General features: G+C 42.2%; 1 protein-coding gene across 1 annotated transcript in view; it reads right to left on the bottom strand.

Annotated features, from left to right (window-relative positions):
• The window catches only part of mtnr1al (melatonin receptor type 1A like), a 41,793-nt gene extending 23,726 nt beyond the window's left edge, over window positions 1–18,067 (bottom strand). Inside the window, exon 1 of the mRNA XM_085360878.1 lies at window positions 17,806–18,067. Within this exon, the coding sequence (XP_085217004.1) occupies window positions 17,806–18,067 (262 nt within the window). The remainder of the gene's footprint in view (window positions 1–17,805) is intronic.
• Between the last annotated feature and the right edge of the window lie 1,827 nt (window positions 18,068–19,894).

The raw sequence follows: 19,894 nt of genomic DNA, 5'->3' as shown, positions 1-19,894 counted from the left end.
TACCGATTTTATCCCTGAAAATGAGAGAGGTCTCATAGGACCTCACCTACCCATTTATGTAATTGTGTGGGACAATGTCAATTTCCACCATAGCCCACTCATTAGGGGCTGGTTTGCAACGCATCCAAGGATGGTCATGGGGTTCCTACCACCTTACTCTCCTTTCCTCAATCTGATAGAGGAGGGTTTTTTTTCTGCTTGGAGGTGGAGAGCATCATGCTCAGGATCAGCCGTCCCAGGGGCGTGCATGCCGCAACCATCAATGCAGGGGATGGTTGCAGCATGCACGCCGTTTCTTCCCTCATTGCATCGCAAGAGAAAGTATCTGCTGTGATGTGGACGAGAATCTGTGGCCAGACGGACAACAGCGTGTAAATAATCAGGAGGGTGAAGACAGTGGACAAGAGCGGGAGAATGAGTACAGCGACCACTGAATAAGTCCTTGTTTTTTGATTTTGTGTTCATACAATTTACTACTGTAATGTACATTTTCTTTTTACATATGTATGAAACTTTCTTTGTGTGTGAATAAAAAATGGTTATCATTTCCTTGGTAGTGTGAGTGCAATCTGTGATGTCAAACCTTGGAGGCTACTCTTTTCTGTTGTATATTTTTGGTCCTCTGCCATAGTGACAAAACATCTAAACATTTTGTATGGCAGTACTCACACAATGCCATAGGGACGATGCATTTTGGGGGCACTGACTATTCAGATTAGAAAGAAATGTAGTTTTGACACATGAGTGAACTGTTTTAGGAGAGATATGAGCTTTTGCAGGTGGACCATGTTGTTGTGATCAACCATCCAGGTTTATTTTGACAAAAGCACCAAGAATGATGAGAATGTCCGATCTGTGTCGAGAAATGAGCCAAAGCTATTGAGAAGGATCTTTGCCATTTTGGAGACACTGACTGTTTAAATGAGAAAGGGATTTAGATTGAAGCCTGAGTGACCAGTTTTGGAAGAGATGAGCTTTTGCAGTTGAGCTATAGTGTTGTGCTAAACTGTAAGAGTGTTTTGCCAAATGATCTTAGAGTTTTGAGAATGTAATTTCTGTTTCAAGAAATGAGCCAAACCAATGGAGAAAAACTGTAATGTGTAAATCACTATGGAACATCTCACATCTGAACACTATAACTGTTCAGATGTGAGACTTCAGGTGAACCCTGATGCTGACGGTCACTGACCCTCCGAGCCCGGAACCACATTTTAACCCTTTCTATAGAACACCCAACAACACGCAGCAGACAGTTTCACACATGAAATGTGAAGTACATTAATCTTACAGCTAGGATGGACAGTTGGATGAATGGACAGTTGGATGGATGGTTGGATGAATGGACGGACGGTTGGATGGATGGACGGTTGGATGAATGATTGGATGGATGGACAGTTGGATGGATGGATGGATGGACGGGTGGTTGGATGAATGGATGGACAGTTGGATTGATGGACGGTTGGATGGATGGATGGATGGATGGATGGATGGTTGGATGAATGGATGGACAGTTGGATTGATGGACGGTTGGATGGAGAGTTGGACAGATGTTGGATGGATGGAGGGTTGGATCGTTGGATGGACGGTTGGATGAATGGATGGAAAGATGGATGGATGGATGGATGGATGGATGGACGGTTGGATGAATGGTCGGACGGTTGATGGACGGATGAATGTGCACAAAGAAACAGATCGACTTTCTGTGTCTAAAAATCAAAACAAGAGCAGTTATATAAGAAATGGTCATATGGTCATTGAAGACTTTTTTAAATACAAAAATTGCACATTATAGATGTCAAAAACTTTTACTGTGAAAGGAAAAAAAACAGGAAAATGCCTATTTATCATATGCCCAGGGGTTCTGGCACAGATCAAAAGTTCTATTTCTGTTTTCTGTACTGTATGAAAGCCGGTGAGACGGTGAGTGATCTGACACCTGTCCACTGGTTAGGCTGTGATCTCAGTATGACCCTGGACTTTGTGAAGGCTCACCGGTGGGGTACAGTTACAGTCTGCAGGTAACCAGAATCAGAACTCATGCAAGGAGAGGAAAATATGGGAATTAACTATGCCTCCTCCCATTATGTTTGTGACGAGATTAAGAAACTGAAGCTTTAAAGTCCATCACTTTAAATACCCCCATGAGACTGTCTCATTATCGGGAACAGTCAATACAAGCTAATTATGCTTAATTTCATAAAGATTTCCTGTGAAAACATGTGCTTGTGTCTGCCAGTTTAAGACTGATTATTGGACAGCAGTCCTGCTGACAGCAGCACACAGTCACTCCTTTACATGCTGACAGCTGGCCTGTGAATGCTCCATAATCAATTGATCACATCTAACCTCCTTTAACACACAGTACTGTATTTTCCACACTATAGACAGTGCGCTTTATAATCCTGTGCGCCTTATGTATGAATTCTGGTTGTGCTTACTGACCTCGAACCGATTTTATGTGGTACATGGCGCTCAAAAATATCTCAAAAAATGTTTTAGTACGACTATGCTAAGCTATGAAGCCGCACCGCTTGATGGATTGTCGTACCATTACGGCTACCGTAGTCGGGAGCTTCGCGGAGTAATCTTGGTTCAAAACTCCGTCTGCTTCAGGTCCCAAAATCAAACGAATGCTGCAACATCACTGAGAGTTTGTCTTTGTAAATGATCAGTAGTGCTGCTTTACCAGGTGTAACAATTAAGTTCAATATCCAACCATCCATGAAAACAGAATTTATTAAATTTAACGGAGTTAGAAGTTAGCAGGAAGTTAGCTTGCTAGTTTCCACCTAAACATGATATACCATGTTCTGACTGAGAGATTTCTGAACAAATTAAAACGTACAGCTCTGCTATCACTTCCAACATAAATGAAGACAGAAAATTAAACAGCATTGACTTTTATAGGGTTACTGAAGTTGGACTAGCTGGTATATAATGATGTGCTACGTGATCGCTAGCGACGCAGTTATGTTAGCATAACATAAACAAAGTGAAGCTGGAGGATGAATGCTAACTTTTTTTCACTCGATAAAAGTTAATGCAAGATAATCCATCCACAATACGAGGTTAGTCATTAATATTGACCATTTTGTTTCGCTTAATGCGCCTTATAATCCAGTGCGCCTTATTCAATTCAATTCAATTCAATTTTACTTATATAGCGCCAAATCACAACAAAAGTCACCTCAAGGCACTTCATAGATACAGAGAAAACCCCAACAATCATATGACCCCCTATGAGCAAGCACTTTGGCGACAGTGGGAAGGAAAAACTCCCTTTTAACAGGAAGAAACCTCTGGCAGAACCAGGCTCAGGGAGGGGCGGCCATCTGCTGCAACCGGTTGGGGCGAGGGAAGGAAGACAGGATAAAAGACATGCTGTGGAAGAGAGACAGAGGTTAATAACAGATATGATTCAATGCAGAGATGTCTATTAATACATAGTGAGTGAGAAAGGTGACTGGAAAGGAAAAACTCAATGCATCATGGGAATCCCCCGGCAGCCTATGTCTATTGCTGCATAACTAAGGGAGGATTCAGGGTCACCTGGTCCAGCCCTAACTATATGCTTTAGCAAAAAGGAAAGTTTTAAGCCTAATCTTAAAAGTAGAGATAGTGTCTGTATTCCGAATCCAAACTGGAAGCTGGTTCCACAGAAGAGGGGCCTGAAAACTGAAGGCTCTCCCTCCCATTCTACTTTTAAATACTCTAGGAACAACAAGTAGTTTTGCAGAGCGAGAGCGAAGTGCTCTAATAGGGTGATATGGTACTATAAGGTCATTAAGATAAGATGGGGCCTGATTATTTAAGACCTTGTATGTGAGGAGCAGGATTTTGAATTCAATTCTGGATTTAACAGGAAGCCAATGAAGGGAAGCCAAAACAGGAGAAATCTGCTCTCTCTTTCTAGTCCCTGTCAGGACTCTTGCTGCAGCATTTTGGATTAGCTGAAGGCTTTTCAGTGAGTTTTTTGGACATCCTGATAATAATGAATTGCAGTAGTCCAGCCTGGAAGTAATAAATGCATAAACTAGTTTTTCAGCGTCACTCTGAGACAGGATATTTCTAACTTAAGAGATGTTGCGCAAATGGAAGAATGCAGTCTTACATATTTGTTTAATATGTGCGTTGAAGGACATATCCTGGTCAAAAATGACTCCAAGGTTCCTCACAGCGTTACTGGAGGCCAAGGTAATGCCATCCAGAGTAAGAATCTGGTTAGATACTAGGGGTGGGGGAAAAAATTGATACTGTGTAGTATCGTGATATTTTGTTTGCTAATAATGTATCGATACAGGGACAGCAGAAATCGATATTTTGTTACAAAAAAAGTTTTTGTGGACTGGAACATGCTCTGACTTCACAGCATGTTGATCCTTTTTCTGAGCAAGAATCCTGACATTCCTTCACTGTCCAAATGTGTTTAACTTTTTTTTTGTCAGCAATAAACATGACAGTTTACTTATTTTAATTTAAGACATGTTTTATTTTAATTATGTTTAAAACTTTTTTATTTAATGTAAAATTATATTTTGTTTTAATTTACTTTCTAATTCTTCAGTTGCTGAAGGGGCTGCATAGTTTTCATAAATTTCATAGTTCAGAATAGCTATAATTGTACCAGATGGTTGCATTCAGTTAATTTGGTCTAGACTGTAATACAAACCGTTCAGTTTGTCAACAATAAAACTGACTGAAATGAGAGAAAGACTGAGTGTGAGACTTTGATATTAGATAAAATGAATATTGATAAAGTTTACCTTTATGTACAGAATCTGAATATCACAAAATATTTTTAAAAATTGCAATAATATCGTATCGTGCGTTAAGTATTGTGATAATATCGTATCGTGGGATGTATGGTGATTCCCACCTCTATTAGATACCATATTTCTAAGATTTTCAGGGCCAAGTACAATAACCTCAGCTTTATTTGAATTAAGAAGCAGAAGGTTAGCGGTTATCCAGGTCTTTATGTCTTTAAGACATTCCTGCAGTTTAACTAATTGGTGTGTTATCTAACTTCATAGATAGATAGAGCTGGATGTCATCTGCATAGCAGTGAAAATTTATGCTATGTCTTCTAATGATGCTGCCTAAGGGAAGCATGTATAGTGTAAACAGAATTGGTCCTAGCACTGAACCCTGTGGAACTCCATAATTAACCTCAGTGTGTGAAGAGGACTCTCCATTTACATGTACAAACTGGAGTCTAATAGATAGATATGATACAAACCACTGCAGCACAGTACCTGTAATACCTACAGCATGTTCTAATCGCTCTAATAGGATATTATGGTCAACAGTATCGAATGCTGCACTAAGGTCTAACAGGACAAGCACAGAGACGAGTCCACTGTCAGAGGCAATAAGAAGATCATTTGTAACCTTCACTAAAGCTGTTTCTGTGCTGTGATGAGCTCTGAAACCTGACTGAAACTCTTCAAATAAGCCATTCCTCTGCAGATGATCAGTTAGCTGTTTGACAACTACTCTTTCAAGGATTTTTGATATGAAAGGAAAGTTGGAGATATAATTAGCTAAGACTGCTGGTCTAGAGATGGCTTTTTGAGTAAAGGTTTAACTACAGCCAACTTGAAGGCCTGTGGTAGATAGCCAATTATTAGAGACAGGTTGATCATATTTAAGATCGAAGAATTAATTAATGGCAGGACTTCTTTGAGCAGTTTTGTAGGAATGGGGTCTAAAAGACACGTTGATGGTTTGGAGGAAGTAATTATTGAAGTTAACTCAGAAAAATCAATTGGAGAAAAAGAGTCTAACTTAACATCAATTGTACTAAGAGTAGCTGTAGATAATATTACATCTGTGGGATGATTACTGGTAATTTTTTCTCTATTGATAAAAATTTTATTTGTGAAGAAGTTCATGAAGTCATTACTAGTTAACGTTAAAGGGATGGTTGGCTCAAAAGAGCTCTGACTTTTTGTCAGCCTGGCTACAGTGCTGAAGAGAAACTTGGGGTTGTTCTTATTTTCTTCAATCAGTGACGAATAGTAAGATATTCTGGCTTTGCGGAGGACTTTCTTATAAAGCAACAAACTATTTCTCCAGCCTAAATGATGATTCTCTAAATTTGTGACACGCCATTTCCTCTCCAGCTTACGAGTCATCTGCTTTAGGGTACGTGTTTGAGAATTATACCATGGCAGCCTTATGGTCCAAAAAATACGATAATTCCTCATGTTGTGTTTAATGATCATTTTCTGTAGAACTGAAGACTTGTGTGTCTGATAAACTCAGCAGAGCATAAATCACATTATTAATCTGAACTTTATTAAAATGCTTTCCGCTGATCTGCACTACCTCTTCCTCACTGTGACAAACACAAAAAAGACAACATAGTTAAATACTTGAAATACTTTAGCCTCTAGTGTGCATGTATATCATCAGCATATATATATATATATATATATACATTTATATAAAAAGCCATCTGCTCAGCTTTGCTTGTCATGATTCAGAGGATCCTCCCACCATCCCAACTCTGAAAACTCTTAAAACTGGCCAAACTCCATCTGTGAGCACACGCTGACCATTAACATATGTTTAAATATCTGAGTATTACAGACTTCAGGATGAAGTGTTGTGCTGTTGTTTCAGAGCAGATTTTTTTAAAGTAACTGTGGTCCTGTGCAGATAGTTCATGAAAAGATGGCATATAGATTACTCATTTATGAAATCATTTAAGTGACTCATAAAATGCTAAAATTGTCAAAATATTAAGAGGACGCAAATGAAATGTTGTTTGTTAGGTTTATATTGTTGGATTATCATTTATGCTTAGAAATATAGACTCATATATGGTTAGAGGTATAAAATCGATTGCATAATTATGGAGGTCTGATCCTTAGCAGTCTGCAAAGACTCTGTGTGCCTTCCAGAGTGTTCTAGCATGCACACACATCCTAGGGTCATGAGAGAGGTCGTACCTTCTCTTTCTGATTTATACTATGGGAAGACACCTACTCTGTATCTGCTTAAGTATAAGAGCCCTTTGTTTAGGTGGACCGCTGGGCTCCTAGCACCAGCTTTGGGGAGTCACAGGGTCATATCTTGACACACACGCCCATATACATACACACACACACACGCATATCTACACATACACACAAACGGTACTTTGTTCACATGCCTATGTAAGACGTCAAATGTTAACGAGACTATGCATATTCATGTAATCACAATAAAGAGCAGTGCTACGGGGGAGCTAACTGAGAGTGACTGAGGTTCAAGCATCAGGAACAGCACTCGTCACGGTTCTCTCCCTCGTGCACGAGCAACACAAAGAGCTCTAGTGACTTGCGTCTTGCTTTTGACATTGTAGTAGAATTGTCTTGGCATTCCAGCAATAGGTTTATGCTAGATGAACCTATCATTGTTTCTTACAAATTTAACAAATTTTTATTACACCAGCAAGTCTGGCTCCTGTGTCTCATGCACATCCAAGGTGATATGACACATGCATTTGAAATCCAGATCAGAAGCCAAAAACTAGCAACAAGAAAAAGCCCACCTCCACTCGGGTGATCAGAAATCAAGATGCAGGCAACGACTGGAAGCACAATAACTGGAGACACATCCAGTTCCTCCCAGCAGGACATGAAACACCTCACTAACCCACATAGAAAACAGGTCTTCCTTGGATCCGGCATCAAGCTGGCACTTCTGACTGACCAGTGTCATGGCAGGGTGTATGTCAACCAGATGTGGGCCAGGTCTGGCAATGATGGCAATATTTATGTTCCTATTTTCCTATTTTAGTTAGGAGACCCAAATGCCATGTTGTAATACTATACTGCTATAGTAGCTAACGTTTCAAATGCAGGTTTGACGGGTTTGCCGCAGAGTGGCTGTAGCTCAGGAGGTAGAGCAGTTTACCTACTGATCAGAAGGTTAGTGGTTTGATCCCTGCCTCCTCCAGTTTGTATGTCAAGAGTGTGAATGTGAATGAATGCAGTTAGGAAGCATGTAGTTTAGAGAAAGTGTGTGACTGCGGCATGTTGTATAGAGCTCTTTGAGTAATCTGACAGAGTGAAAAAGCGCTATAAAAGAATCAGTCCATTGACTGTCTGACCGGAGTTTTGTCATGTTACTTTTGCACTATTACGTTTGGGCACATGTTGTTATTACATGGCTTGATTAAAGTACACATTAGGCTGACATGTGGGGCCAGAGCTGAAACTGTTCTGGGCCAGCACAGGGCCAGCAGTTTGTCTGCAACTGGCCCGTCGCTGCACGCAACTTACACATGGCCCACATACCGCAAAGAATGACGACCCTTTGGTGGCCCAGACCAGGTTTGCCAGAGGTGATCCGCAGATGGGCCAGCACAGGACCACCAGTATGTCTGCAACTGTCTTTGTGCTGGCCCATATGTGGGCCACCTCTTGCAAACCAGATCTGGGCCACCAAAGGGATGTCATTCTTTGTGAGCCATTTGTAAGCACATTGTGTGGGCCAGATCCGGGCCATACCAATTTTGCTATCTGGGAAGGAGGTGTCCAGCAAGTCAACCAGCTCTGACAGAGCTCTTCACCTGGCCTTTGAGGATGAGCCAGGACACCTTTTAGAGGATTCTTTTCTGGCCCTTGTATCCTCACAGCTGTATGACCACAGCTCATGGTCACATTAGAGGTCTGAAGGAAGCAGAAAACCTGGCATAGCCCTGACTCCATTCCAAATTTACTCTACTTAAGCGCTGCTAGCTTGAGCATAAAAAATAATATTTTATTTGCTGTGCAGTAAAGATCCTTGAACTGTGTTTCAGTGGAGAAAAGTAAAACTCCACAGGGCGCAATTCAATTCATTCATGCACACTCCACCCTGGGTGAAGCTGGGCGATTTGAACCCCCACACTGTGCATGGTCATGGTATTTGTGCGCATGTCTATTAAATACCGGACTCATAAAGGTTTTGCAGATCCCAGAGAGTAGGAGGCTTATTGAGATGAAACTTAGCATCATGGAAGTCATGTGACCACAGGCTAAAGTTAGCCTAATCTCCCTGAACAAACATATCCTGAAGATTTTTATCCACAGAGCATTTTTTAGCAATAATGCAAAATCCAATTGAGTTGTTTTTGCTAATGAATCCAGGGTGAGGCTAACCTCCAGGCTAGCCTATAAAAAAAGCACGTCAGAGAGTTTCTTCTGAAACCTGTGAGTGAACTTGCAGATATGTCCACATGTTTTTCCTGCAGTAAGAGCATTTTGTACTGGAGCTGTTACTCGTGAATATTTGAGATGAGCATTTGCGTCTGCAGTGCTAATGAAGGGCAGATGTATGAGATTCATGAATGAAGCAGCTTTGTGTGGTTTGCTCCGGCCCAATGGGACTGTTCTCAGAAAAGTTTGAGCTCTGCTGATGTTCTGAACCTGAGATCAAACAGGACAGTCTGACTCAATCAAATTGATTGCTGGACACAGCGCACAGTTTCAGAGCCAGAAAATGAGCTGAACAGGTAGAGTTTGGGCAGTCAGCCAGTAACCCTTGACGCTGATACACTGCGCTTCCACCCATGTTTGAACAGTCCCTCTGAGACCTGAGCAGAGCAGCCCAACTCGGAAATTACTTTACATATAAAATCTCTGCTTCTTTTTCAGCACGAGCAGCTGAAAGAAGAGTTTGCAGGTTAGGAATGAAGGTAGTCTGTCGGGCTTGTGTAGATGTGGTGATGAAGTGTAACACCAGTGATCAGAGTAGATGGAGAGGGAGAGCAGAAAAATGGAGAAAAGAGGAGAATCATTTACCCTCAGGAGAGGAGAGAAGGATGCAGTCGAGAGGAGAAAATCTGAGAGATAAGAGACCTGATGGGACAGGAGGAGGAAAGAAAAGAGCAATGAAGAGGAGAATCATTGAAAAGGAAGGATAAAAGGACACTGTGGAGAGAGGGAGAAAGACGAAAAGTTGGAGAGGATGAATCAAGTGGAAAGGACAAGAAAGGCAGGAGAGAGGAGAAAAATGGACATGCAGGAGAAGAACCGTGAAGAAAATTAAGGAGATGAGGCTACTGAAGAGAAGGGAGGAAGGGGAGGAAGAGGAGGGATAAGAGAGGACAGGATGAGTGATCAGATATCTGAGGAGGCAGCGAGAAGAATAAATGACAGAGGTGAATAATTCATCCAGATTTCCAACTTTTATCATTACAACCCCGGCTCAGGGATCAACAGAATGTGTTGGTTTAATAACTTTTCACCACAGCAAGGTGATGTTCTGGAGATCAAGTGTTATGGACTAACTGGAAGGTGACAAAGAATGATCTTGGATAATCATCCCAGTCTTTATTTACCCACTAATTCAAACAAGGGCGGCATGGTGGTTAGCACTGTTGCCTCACAGCAAGAAGGTACTGAGTTTGATTCCACCATTAGGCCGGGGTCTTTCTGTGTGGAGTTTGCATGTTCTTCCCGTGCGTGGGTTCTCTCCGGGTTCTCGGGCTTCCTCCCACAGTGCAAAGACATGCAGTTAGTGGGGGTAGGTTAACTGCAAACTCTAAATTGTCCATAGGTGGGAATGTTTGCCAGTTGTCAGAACATGCAAAACAGTGCAAAAGTAACATGACAAAACTCTGTTCAGACAGTGAATGGATTGACTCTTATATAACACTTTCCTAGGTACCTAGATTACTCAAAGTACTCTATACAACATTCAGACACTTTCTCCTAACTGTGTGCTTCCCACACATTCACACTCTTGACATGCAGACTGGAGGAACCAGGGATCGAACCGCTAACCTTCCAATTAGCACGTGACCTGCTCTACCTCCTGAGCTACAGCCACCCAGTGGTAAACTGTAAACCATCGCTAGGTTTTGGATAAAGTATACATTCACAAACCTGTCAAACCTGCATTTGAAACGCTGGCTACTATAGCAGTATAGTATTGCAACATGGCATTTGGGTCTCCTAACTAAAGTAGGAAAATAGGAACATAAATAGTGCCATCATGGCCAGACCTGGCCCACATCTGGTTGACATACACCCTGCCATGACACCGGTCAGTCAGAAGTGCCAGCTTGATGCCAGATCCAGGGAAGACCTGTTTTCTATGAACCTCGGCCACATGACCCAAACCACAATCGAGCCAGATATGGCATGCCATCACATAGACAGTGTCATCTATGCCAGGCCTACCTGGGCCATATCAGGATGACATACGTCTTATCATGCCAGAAGTCAGCCAGCAGTGCTGGCTTGATACCAGATCTGGGCCAGACCTCCTTGCTATGTGGGAATGGGCAGTGAGGTCAGTTAGGGGCAGCTTCACAAAGTCTTACAATGCTTCTAAATAAGAATACTTTTCAAAAGGTGTTCGAATTCACTGAGAAGGCTCGTCTAGCACAGCGTGAAAAGTCTAAGGCTACATCCACATTAATGCGTTTTCGTTTGAAAACGCATTGTTTTCTCTCCATTTTGGCCTCCTGTCCACACTGAGACGACGCTTTCCCCAAGGAAAAACGCATGGTTTTGAAAATGCTCTTGAAAACGCATACATTTCAAAACAAAGCTGTCCCGTCGCAGTGTGGACACTCGAAAACGCAGACTTTCTAAAACGATGATGCATTTCAGTCATGTGAAGCGGTCATGTGACCAATTAACCCTCTCAAGGCAGGCGTTGCCGATTTGCAACAGTTAAAAATTAACAACCTGATTACCCCACATACATATTTTATGAGTTTTTTTTACTCAGAAGTACCACTGCAGGACTTGGTTGTGCATTAGCAACAAAAAGTTTAATTTGAGCCTGAGAGGGTTAAACAAAGATAGCGGAGGGTATTATACAGCAGTTGTTTTGTTTGCTTTCAATTATGACAGCCCTGTTAAAGATTAATATCAGTTTGTACATGTTCCTTTTCTTCAAATCATTTAATTCTCACGCGCTTTGGCAACTTTGTACTTTTGTGTTACTTGCAGCAACAACTCCACCTCATTGTTTTTCCATTTAAAAAACTTGGTGCTTTTCCCCAACCTTTTGCTGCGACGTTTCAACGAGCCGTAAAGTAAATAAATGGCAGACAGAAATGAGGCAGGCCAAATCTTCTTGTTCTTCTTGCATGCGCAGTACTGGAACGTAAGCATTTTCAGCCGTTTCAATGTGGACGGACAACTCTGAAAACGACTGAAAACGCTAGTGTGGACGCGGAGCATTTTCAGACGAAAACGCTGTTTTCAAATCTATCTATAGTGTGGACATAGTCTAAGACCAGGCAACAAAGAAAGTTTGACTTGCTGAGCATCAGAAACACAAGCAAAATACAGAGAGTGTTCTCAGCGGCCAGAAGAAAGATGGATGCCACACAGAGAAGTGTGGACAAGTGGGTGAAAAATATGTCTGACAGACAACTCACCCAAGCAGAGACAAATCCCGCTAGTGGACTGATCACAGCCACAGAAACATTAATTCGAAACAACATTGCAGACGTGGAAGCAGAGCAACTACGGACAAAGGTTTTGGCCTGTCTCAGCAATGCAAAGCCCCCAGTATCAATACAGTCATCCCACATAAACTCACTCACAAGCTGGCAACACTCAGCCTACACCCCACCTTTTGTGACTGGCTACAGGACTTTTTGACTGGCAGGCCCCAGTCCGTCAAGATCGGCAACAGGACTTCAGCCAGCATTATTACAAACACTGGCGTTCCACAGGGTTGGTCCTCAGTCCCATGTTCTACATCCTGTACACCCACAACTGTGTCGCCTCCAATAGGGATAACACCGTACTGAAGTTCGCGGACAACACAGCAGGGATTGGTTGCATCACTGGAGGGGACGAAGTGGCTTATAGGAGAGAGGTGGCCGGTCTGGTGTCATGGTGTGAGGACAACAACCTCACCCTCAACACTGATAAAAGAAAAGAGATGATAGTGGACACAAGACCTCACCAGCCGCTGTTTATCCGGGGCTTTGAGGTGGAGAGGGTGAGCAGCTTTACAGGCCTGGGCGTCTACATCACTGAGGACCTCACCTGGACACTGAACACCACACAGCTGGTCAAGAAGGCTCAGCAGCGGCTGTATTTCTTGAGGAAGCTGAGGAAATTTGGTATGTTGGCCAAGATCCTCAGCAGGTTCTACAGCTTCATTGTGGAGAGCACACTGACCAGCTGCATCAGTGCATGGTATGGCAGCACTACTGCTATGGACTGCAAACGCCTGCAGAGAGTGATAACAACCGCGGAGAAGGTCACCCCGCTGCCCTCTCTGCAGAGCATATACCATCGCAGAGTCCAGAGGAGAGCTGACTCTCACCCCAACCGGTCGCAGCAGATAACCACCGCTCCCTGAGCCTGGTTTTGCCAGAGGTTTCTTCCTGTTAAAAGGGAGTTTTTCCTTCCCACTGTCGCCAAAGTGCTTGCTCATAGGGGGTCATATGATTGTTGGGTTTTTCTCTGTATCTATGAAGCGCCTTGAGGCGACTTTTGTTGTGATTTGGCGCTATATAAATAAAATTGAATTGAACTCCATCCTCAAAGACCCCACACACCCCGAACACGGACTGTTCACACTTCTAAACCTTTGTCCTGAGGGCAGAAGTGTCCAGAACATCCCGACTGAACAACTCCTTCTTCGCCACTGCTATCAGACTCTTGAACAACTGACCTATTTTAACAGTAAAAATAACCTTTGCACATCACATCATCTTACATATCAAACCAGCATATTAAGCTCATAGCTCTTTTGCATATAAATCTATTTATCTGTTTCAATTTTTGTTGTATGTATTTATTCATACTGTTTATATTTTATTTGTTCTAGTTCTATTTGTACATATTAACAGGCATCTGTGTGTGGACAGCAGAGAAAGAATTTCATTGCATAGAGAAATGCTTTTCTTTGTACACATGACAATAAACGTTTTGAATTTTGAATCTATTAATGTGCAAATGTACTGTTTATAAGGTTGGGGAAACCTGCAGAACTCACTTGGATGAGTGACTAAACGTTTCTCCCACTAAAAACGTCCAGATGAACAGAATCAACCTTTTGGGACTTCCTTACCTTGATGATTGAGCATGCATCAAAAGATCAGACAGAATATTTACAGACTACAGGTCACTTAAAATGAACATTTGGCACAAGCAGCTCACAGAGATAATTCCAGGTGGAGGAAACACCCAGTTTCAGTTTGAGTGCAAGCTTTAGGGATAGACAGAAGGAATAACTCTTGAGGTTAATGAAGCCAACTTTTGGGTTGGCACTTTTTGGATGTTGGTGTATGTGAAATGGGAGGGTCTTTAAATGAAAATTACTAACATTGACTTTTGAGAGAGAGAATAAAGCATTTTTTTTATCATGCTGGTTGTTAAAAAAGCCTAAATTGGCCCAAGAATGGAGCAGCTACTGCTTTCTGTATTGCCTTTTACCTGTAAGTAAAAAAGAGGCCACACCCCTAATAATGCAAAAGGGGAATTTTAAAAACATCCTTCCTCATACAGGTGTTATGAAAGGGGAAATTATCTATAGAAACTAAAACAGTTTGTGTATCAGGCTGTAAATACGTTTATTTTTACATGGGAGTCTATCCGTTTTTTAAGTGATGACGTATGAATCCTGCTTCCGAGTCCAGACTACTCTACGTTTATTAAGGCTGTTGTGTTTTTAACATGTTTTAATGATTTGTATCTTGAAGTCAGTAATCACTGTTTACCTTTCTCGGGTTTTATTACCACTATTCATTTTAAAGCTCAGTTTTTAAACCCTTACGATGTAACTACATCCCAGCCCATGCAGAAGTATATTAATGGCTAACCTCGTATTGTGGATGAATTATCTCAGTTGTTTCTCCTGACTGAAGTTTGGTCTCTTTACAGCATCCTGCCATGTGAATGCATTTGTCCCTAACCATTGGGAACACTCACGTTAACTTTTATCGAGTGGAAAAAAGTTAGCGTTCATCCTCCAGCTTCGGTCTGTTTATATTATGCTAACATAGCTGTGTAGCTAGCCACCGCATAGCACATCATTATATACCAGCTAGTGCAGCTTCAGTAACCCTACTAACGTCACTGCTGTTTAGTTTTCTGTCTTCATTTATGTCTGAAGTGATAACAGAGCTGTACGTTTTAATCTTACAGAAATCCCTCAGTCAGAACATGGTATATCATCTTTAGATGGAAACTAGTGAGCTAACGTCCTGCTAAATTCTAACTCCGTTAAATTTCAGAAATTCTGTTTTCATGGATGCTTGGATGTTAAACTTTACTGTTACACCTGGTAGAGCAGCCACACCGATCATTTAAACAGTCAAGAATTTATACAGTGATCTCACTCTCAGTGATGCTGCAGTGTTCGTTTGATTTAGGGACCTGAAGCAAAGTTTGGACCCAGAAACAGCTAATGACGTCAGACTTAAACACCAGATGGGAGTGACTCTCTGCTGCTGCCTCTGCTGGACACTAGAGGAACTGTAGCTCTTTGTTTTCATATTTGCTGCATAGCAGATACACTTGTTCTGTTTGGAGGGTTAATGATGTTCATTAACAGGTGTGCTCACATCTGTAGACAACGCTCTCTTTTTCTGCATTTTGTCGCATTATTTTATCATAACTCTCTAAAAGAAGAAGATCAGTGCAGAGGTCTTATTTGAAGTACAGAAAAACAAGATGAGGGTACAAAATGATCTTGTAATCAATTAGCTATACAGTGTAAAGTGGATATTATAGATCTACCAGCTTCTATAAGGTATAATTTCTCAAATGTGCAATTATACCAACCTTCGTGTGAATTTTAAAAAGACTGGAAAAAGAAAGTCTTTCTGTTATCTGGAGTTTCTCAGCAGGATGTAAACCCACTACAGTGTCAGTGCTCACACTTTAAGCACTCTGATCCTTCAACAAAGAGAAAAAAACCTCAGATGCAGCAGGTTACTTCAACCATCTCAAACTAAACTCTTCATCTGTTCCAGTCTTCCTGTGTGATCGAGTAGTAATGATACGGTGTCCATGATAATACTAACAAAAAGGTAGTAATGCTCTCTCAGATCAGCTGACAGTTTGAACAGCACCATGAAAACTGCTAAACGAAATCACGAAATCGGCCGACTTGAGAGACGATGCAGATCGAAGGTTCAAAGACAGGTTTTGATTAGTTTAGATTACATTTTAAAGATTGAGGACGTCCACGTGGAGCCTCATCCATAGAAATGCTGCTGTGATAAATGCCTTTTAGTACCAGACATTAAGAAATGATGGTGGAAATGATGAAGCGAGCTGTTTCATGCCACATTTCAGACAAAAACAATGCACATTTTTTAACTGGAGTGATGACTGCTTCTGGTTTTTTGCACCAAGGGAGAAAAATGTGACACTGGAGATTTAACTGAGCTCAGGCCTGAAAGAACAGTCCATCAACACGACATCAGAGCCGTACAAACGCAGCAGGACATGTGGCCACAAGCAAAAAGTTCAGTGTTAGACTGTTACTGCAAAAGTAATCTAATTACTTTCTGCAATGACTAAGTAAAGTATGCATTACTTTCTTCATAATTTATTTTTCTGGAGGTTAAACAGCGGCGCGGCGCAGTTTGTGTAAAATGTGTTGATCTCCAGCACCCTGACCTGTGCTGCGTATTGCTGTGAGGAGAGACTACGAGCAGGTGCAGCAAGTCTGAAACCCCGATGAATTGATTTTCCTGCCTGGACTAATTCTCCTGAGGTCTTGCTGGACGTCATGCATCACCAGAATGTGAAAACTGCCAAATAACTCATGGGGAAATATGTGAGTATTGAAAAGTGCAGTGAAGGAGTGTGAGTGCTTTATCAGAACCTGTGATGATGATGTGTTTGATGAGCAGGAGGTGCTCAGGTGCTTCTGAAGTGTGTGTCGCTGTCAGAGTTTTACTCATCGATCACAGTGAGTCAGCTGTCAGGCTGCCAGCGCTTCGTTTTTCTCACACCTCAAACGTGTCGGGGAGTCTCGGAGAGTTTGATCCTCTGCACGAGCCAACAGCTCATCAGTGCCTGAGAGCCAAACTTCAGACTCTTCAAGACTTTCACAACAAAAGAGCTATTAAAGGAACTCATCAACCTGTCAGGCTGATGTTAGAGTGGCTTCTGTGAGGACTCTGGGGTACCACATACTCTTTTTATTTCTCTAAATATTCTTGCAGGTCTATTACAATAACCAAGTAACTGCACGATTATGACTGTTTTATGGTTTTTATAAGATTTCTCAGTTAGGATATCATCAAAATATCACGCAAACATACTGAAATACACAAACATGAAAGCATGTCTGAGCCATCGCCCTCAGAAAAATGGACCAATGGATCAATCCACTCATTTTTAACTCCCAAATGATTAAATTCCTATGTGCTCACAGACAAACACAGGAGCAAAGAGAAGTGCTTTCATCTCATCATTGGATCCATCAGCCAATTAAACTTTATTAGCTTTTCATGCAGGTTATAGGCGCTTCACAGGTGACTGAAATATCTAATAAAACAGAACAAAGGACACAAAAAGATGATTTTAAATCAAAAGAAATACATGCAAAATGCAAAGCTAGAGTTTATTTATCTTGGAAAACTTGGAAAATGCCTGCAGCACAAAAATATAAAACAACCAACTTGCAAAGAAAAGTAGTATTATTCAAGCAGAAAAGAGTTCAATAAATGAAATCAATAAAATTGAACAGAAATAAAACGATTCATGCTGGGGACTCTTAGAGAGACATTCACTGATGTAACCGAACATCTGGTCACATCTGTTCTGGAATCACAAAGTTCCAAAAACTCAAAGAAATCCTGCTGACGAGCATCTACCGGGAGGTCAAGTGTACCTGCTTTCCTGAGCTTCCTGTTCCTGAACACGGAGACGATGACCAGCAGGTTCCCGATAACATCCACCACGATGGTCGCGATGAGGACGCCGGCCAGCAGGGTGGCCACCCAGGGCACGGCGTGGTGCTGCGGGGCCTCTCCTCCCGCGGCCGGCGTGGAGTTGCGGGGCCCCAGGGTGCCCGTCGCCGCGGTGGGCTCCCGGTCCTTCAGGGGCATCAGCTGCGGGAGGTGCCGGGGGTCGACGAGTCGCATCGGGTCCATTCAGCGTCACGCGAGGGGGTCAGAGCTGCGCGCGACGCCGCCTTCGGGCGTGCGGTTGTCCGGGTGAAGCATGCCGACGCGTCTGCGCAGGACTTTTCCCGCCTCACGGTTCAGTTACAGTCACAGCTCCGCGCCGCTGTTGTCACACTCACGTGCGCACAGACGCCTCTGTCCGCGCGCAGCAATTCCGCGCGCTTATAGCGCCCAGCCTGCCCGCAGCCGCTCTACGTCTCCGTCTGAGGAGAGGAAGACAACTCTAGCACTGTCTCCTCTGCTCCTCCCTCCTCCCTTTCCTCCTCCCTCCCCTCTCTCTTCTTCTTTTACTATTTCACATCTCTTCTTCCCCTCTTTCCTCCCTCTTCCCCTGCCTCCTCTCCTTCCTCTCCTGCTGCATCTCCATCGTCTCCTCTGTTGTGCTGTTTGAACCATTCTAATGGTTAATGTTCTAAATGATAACAAATGCCCATTCTATTATTTTCTATTGTACTGTATTGTGAGAAAGAGGAAATAAATCAGGAAGGTAGAAGAAGTGTGGTTAATGCTCTTGAAGTGGAATATTTGAACCCTGACCCCGTGATCTCTCTCCTTGCTAAACCCAGATGCTTCCAAAATCTCAAAGTTTGGCAGGAAGCCCCGAGGGCAAATTTCTCCCATTGGCACAAGAAAACATAAATCCCTTAACCCCCCTCACACACACACACACACACACACACACACACACACACACACACACACACACACACACACTCACCACCACCACCACCACAGATCCACGAAAAGGACTCATGTAAGGAGGTGCTCCAACAGGTCATTTACAACAGCACTCATCTCTGAGTCTGAGCACAACTTTTCGTATCTTAAATTCACAAAGTGACCCATTTTACTCTGAGCTGATTTTTGTTCTTCCAGGGAGTGTAGAGAGGTGAATATCCAGGCCACAGACAGGAGGAGAAAGACGGCATGAGTAACATTAGTGGCCCACAGATGGGCGAAGGTTTTCACGATCTGCGGGACTAATGCAGTGTTTTACTTAATCACCCACAGATTTGACTGAACTAATCATCTTAGACATGGGAACAATGATGGAATCACCTCGCTTCACAGAGATGAGACCAAAAATGAAATCATGTTTTTTCAGATGAAGTGGAAGAAAAAAGATGGACTCATTAAAAACACATCAGCTGCTGCCGTGCTGCACCTGCTCTGTGGCCAAATTCATTGTCATCCGGCTTCTTACATGAGCAGGAAATGTGCTTCTCATCTTCAGTCATTTTTTTAAATATAAATTTTATTGCTTTTTGCAACAACATACAAAGGTTTGTTTTCCCAATAATATGCTGCTGTAATAGGAACCCTTTTCCCCCACCCCCCACCCTGCTCTCTTCCAAACCTACAACAAAATAAAAATAAAAAAAACCCCACATAGAATATGTATACATTTGTACAATATGTGGCATTTATACATATTCAAGGAAACAAAAAAGAAAGGAGAGAAAAAAAAAGTAGACAATAGAAATAGCTAGCACATACTAAACAATTTTCTCCTCATCCACACTCCTGCAGGAGTTGTCCGATGTTCACTTCTTTTATAAAGTTTTTAAATGGCTTCCAAATTTCATCAAAATATGTTAACTTGTTTTTGAGAAAGTACGTTATCGTTTCCATTGCCATACACTGTGCCAAAGAATTTATCCAAGCACCAATAGCAGGAGGATCTGATGTTTTCCAATTTAATGCAATCATACGTTTTGCCTGTAATGTACATTAATCCATAAACTTAATTTGATGGGCTCTTAGTTTAAGATTTTTAGAATACACTTGTAATAG

The sequence above is a fragment of the Diplotaxodon limnothrissa genome, linkage group LG2, assembly GCF_057381915.1.
Source record: "Diplotaxodon limnothrissa isolate DT_005_m linkage group LG2, D_limnothrissa_male_GT1.1, whole genome shotgun sequence".
NCBI lineage: Eukaryota > Metazoa > Chordata > Actinopteri > Cichliformes > Cichlidae > Diplotaxodon > Diplotaxodon limnothrissa.
This window is presented reverse-complemented; position numbering and strand designations above follow the sequence as displayed.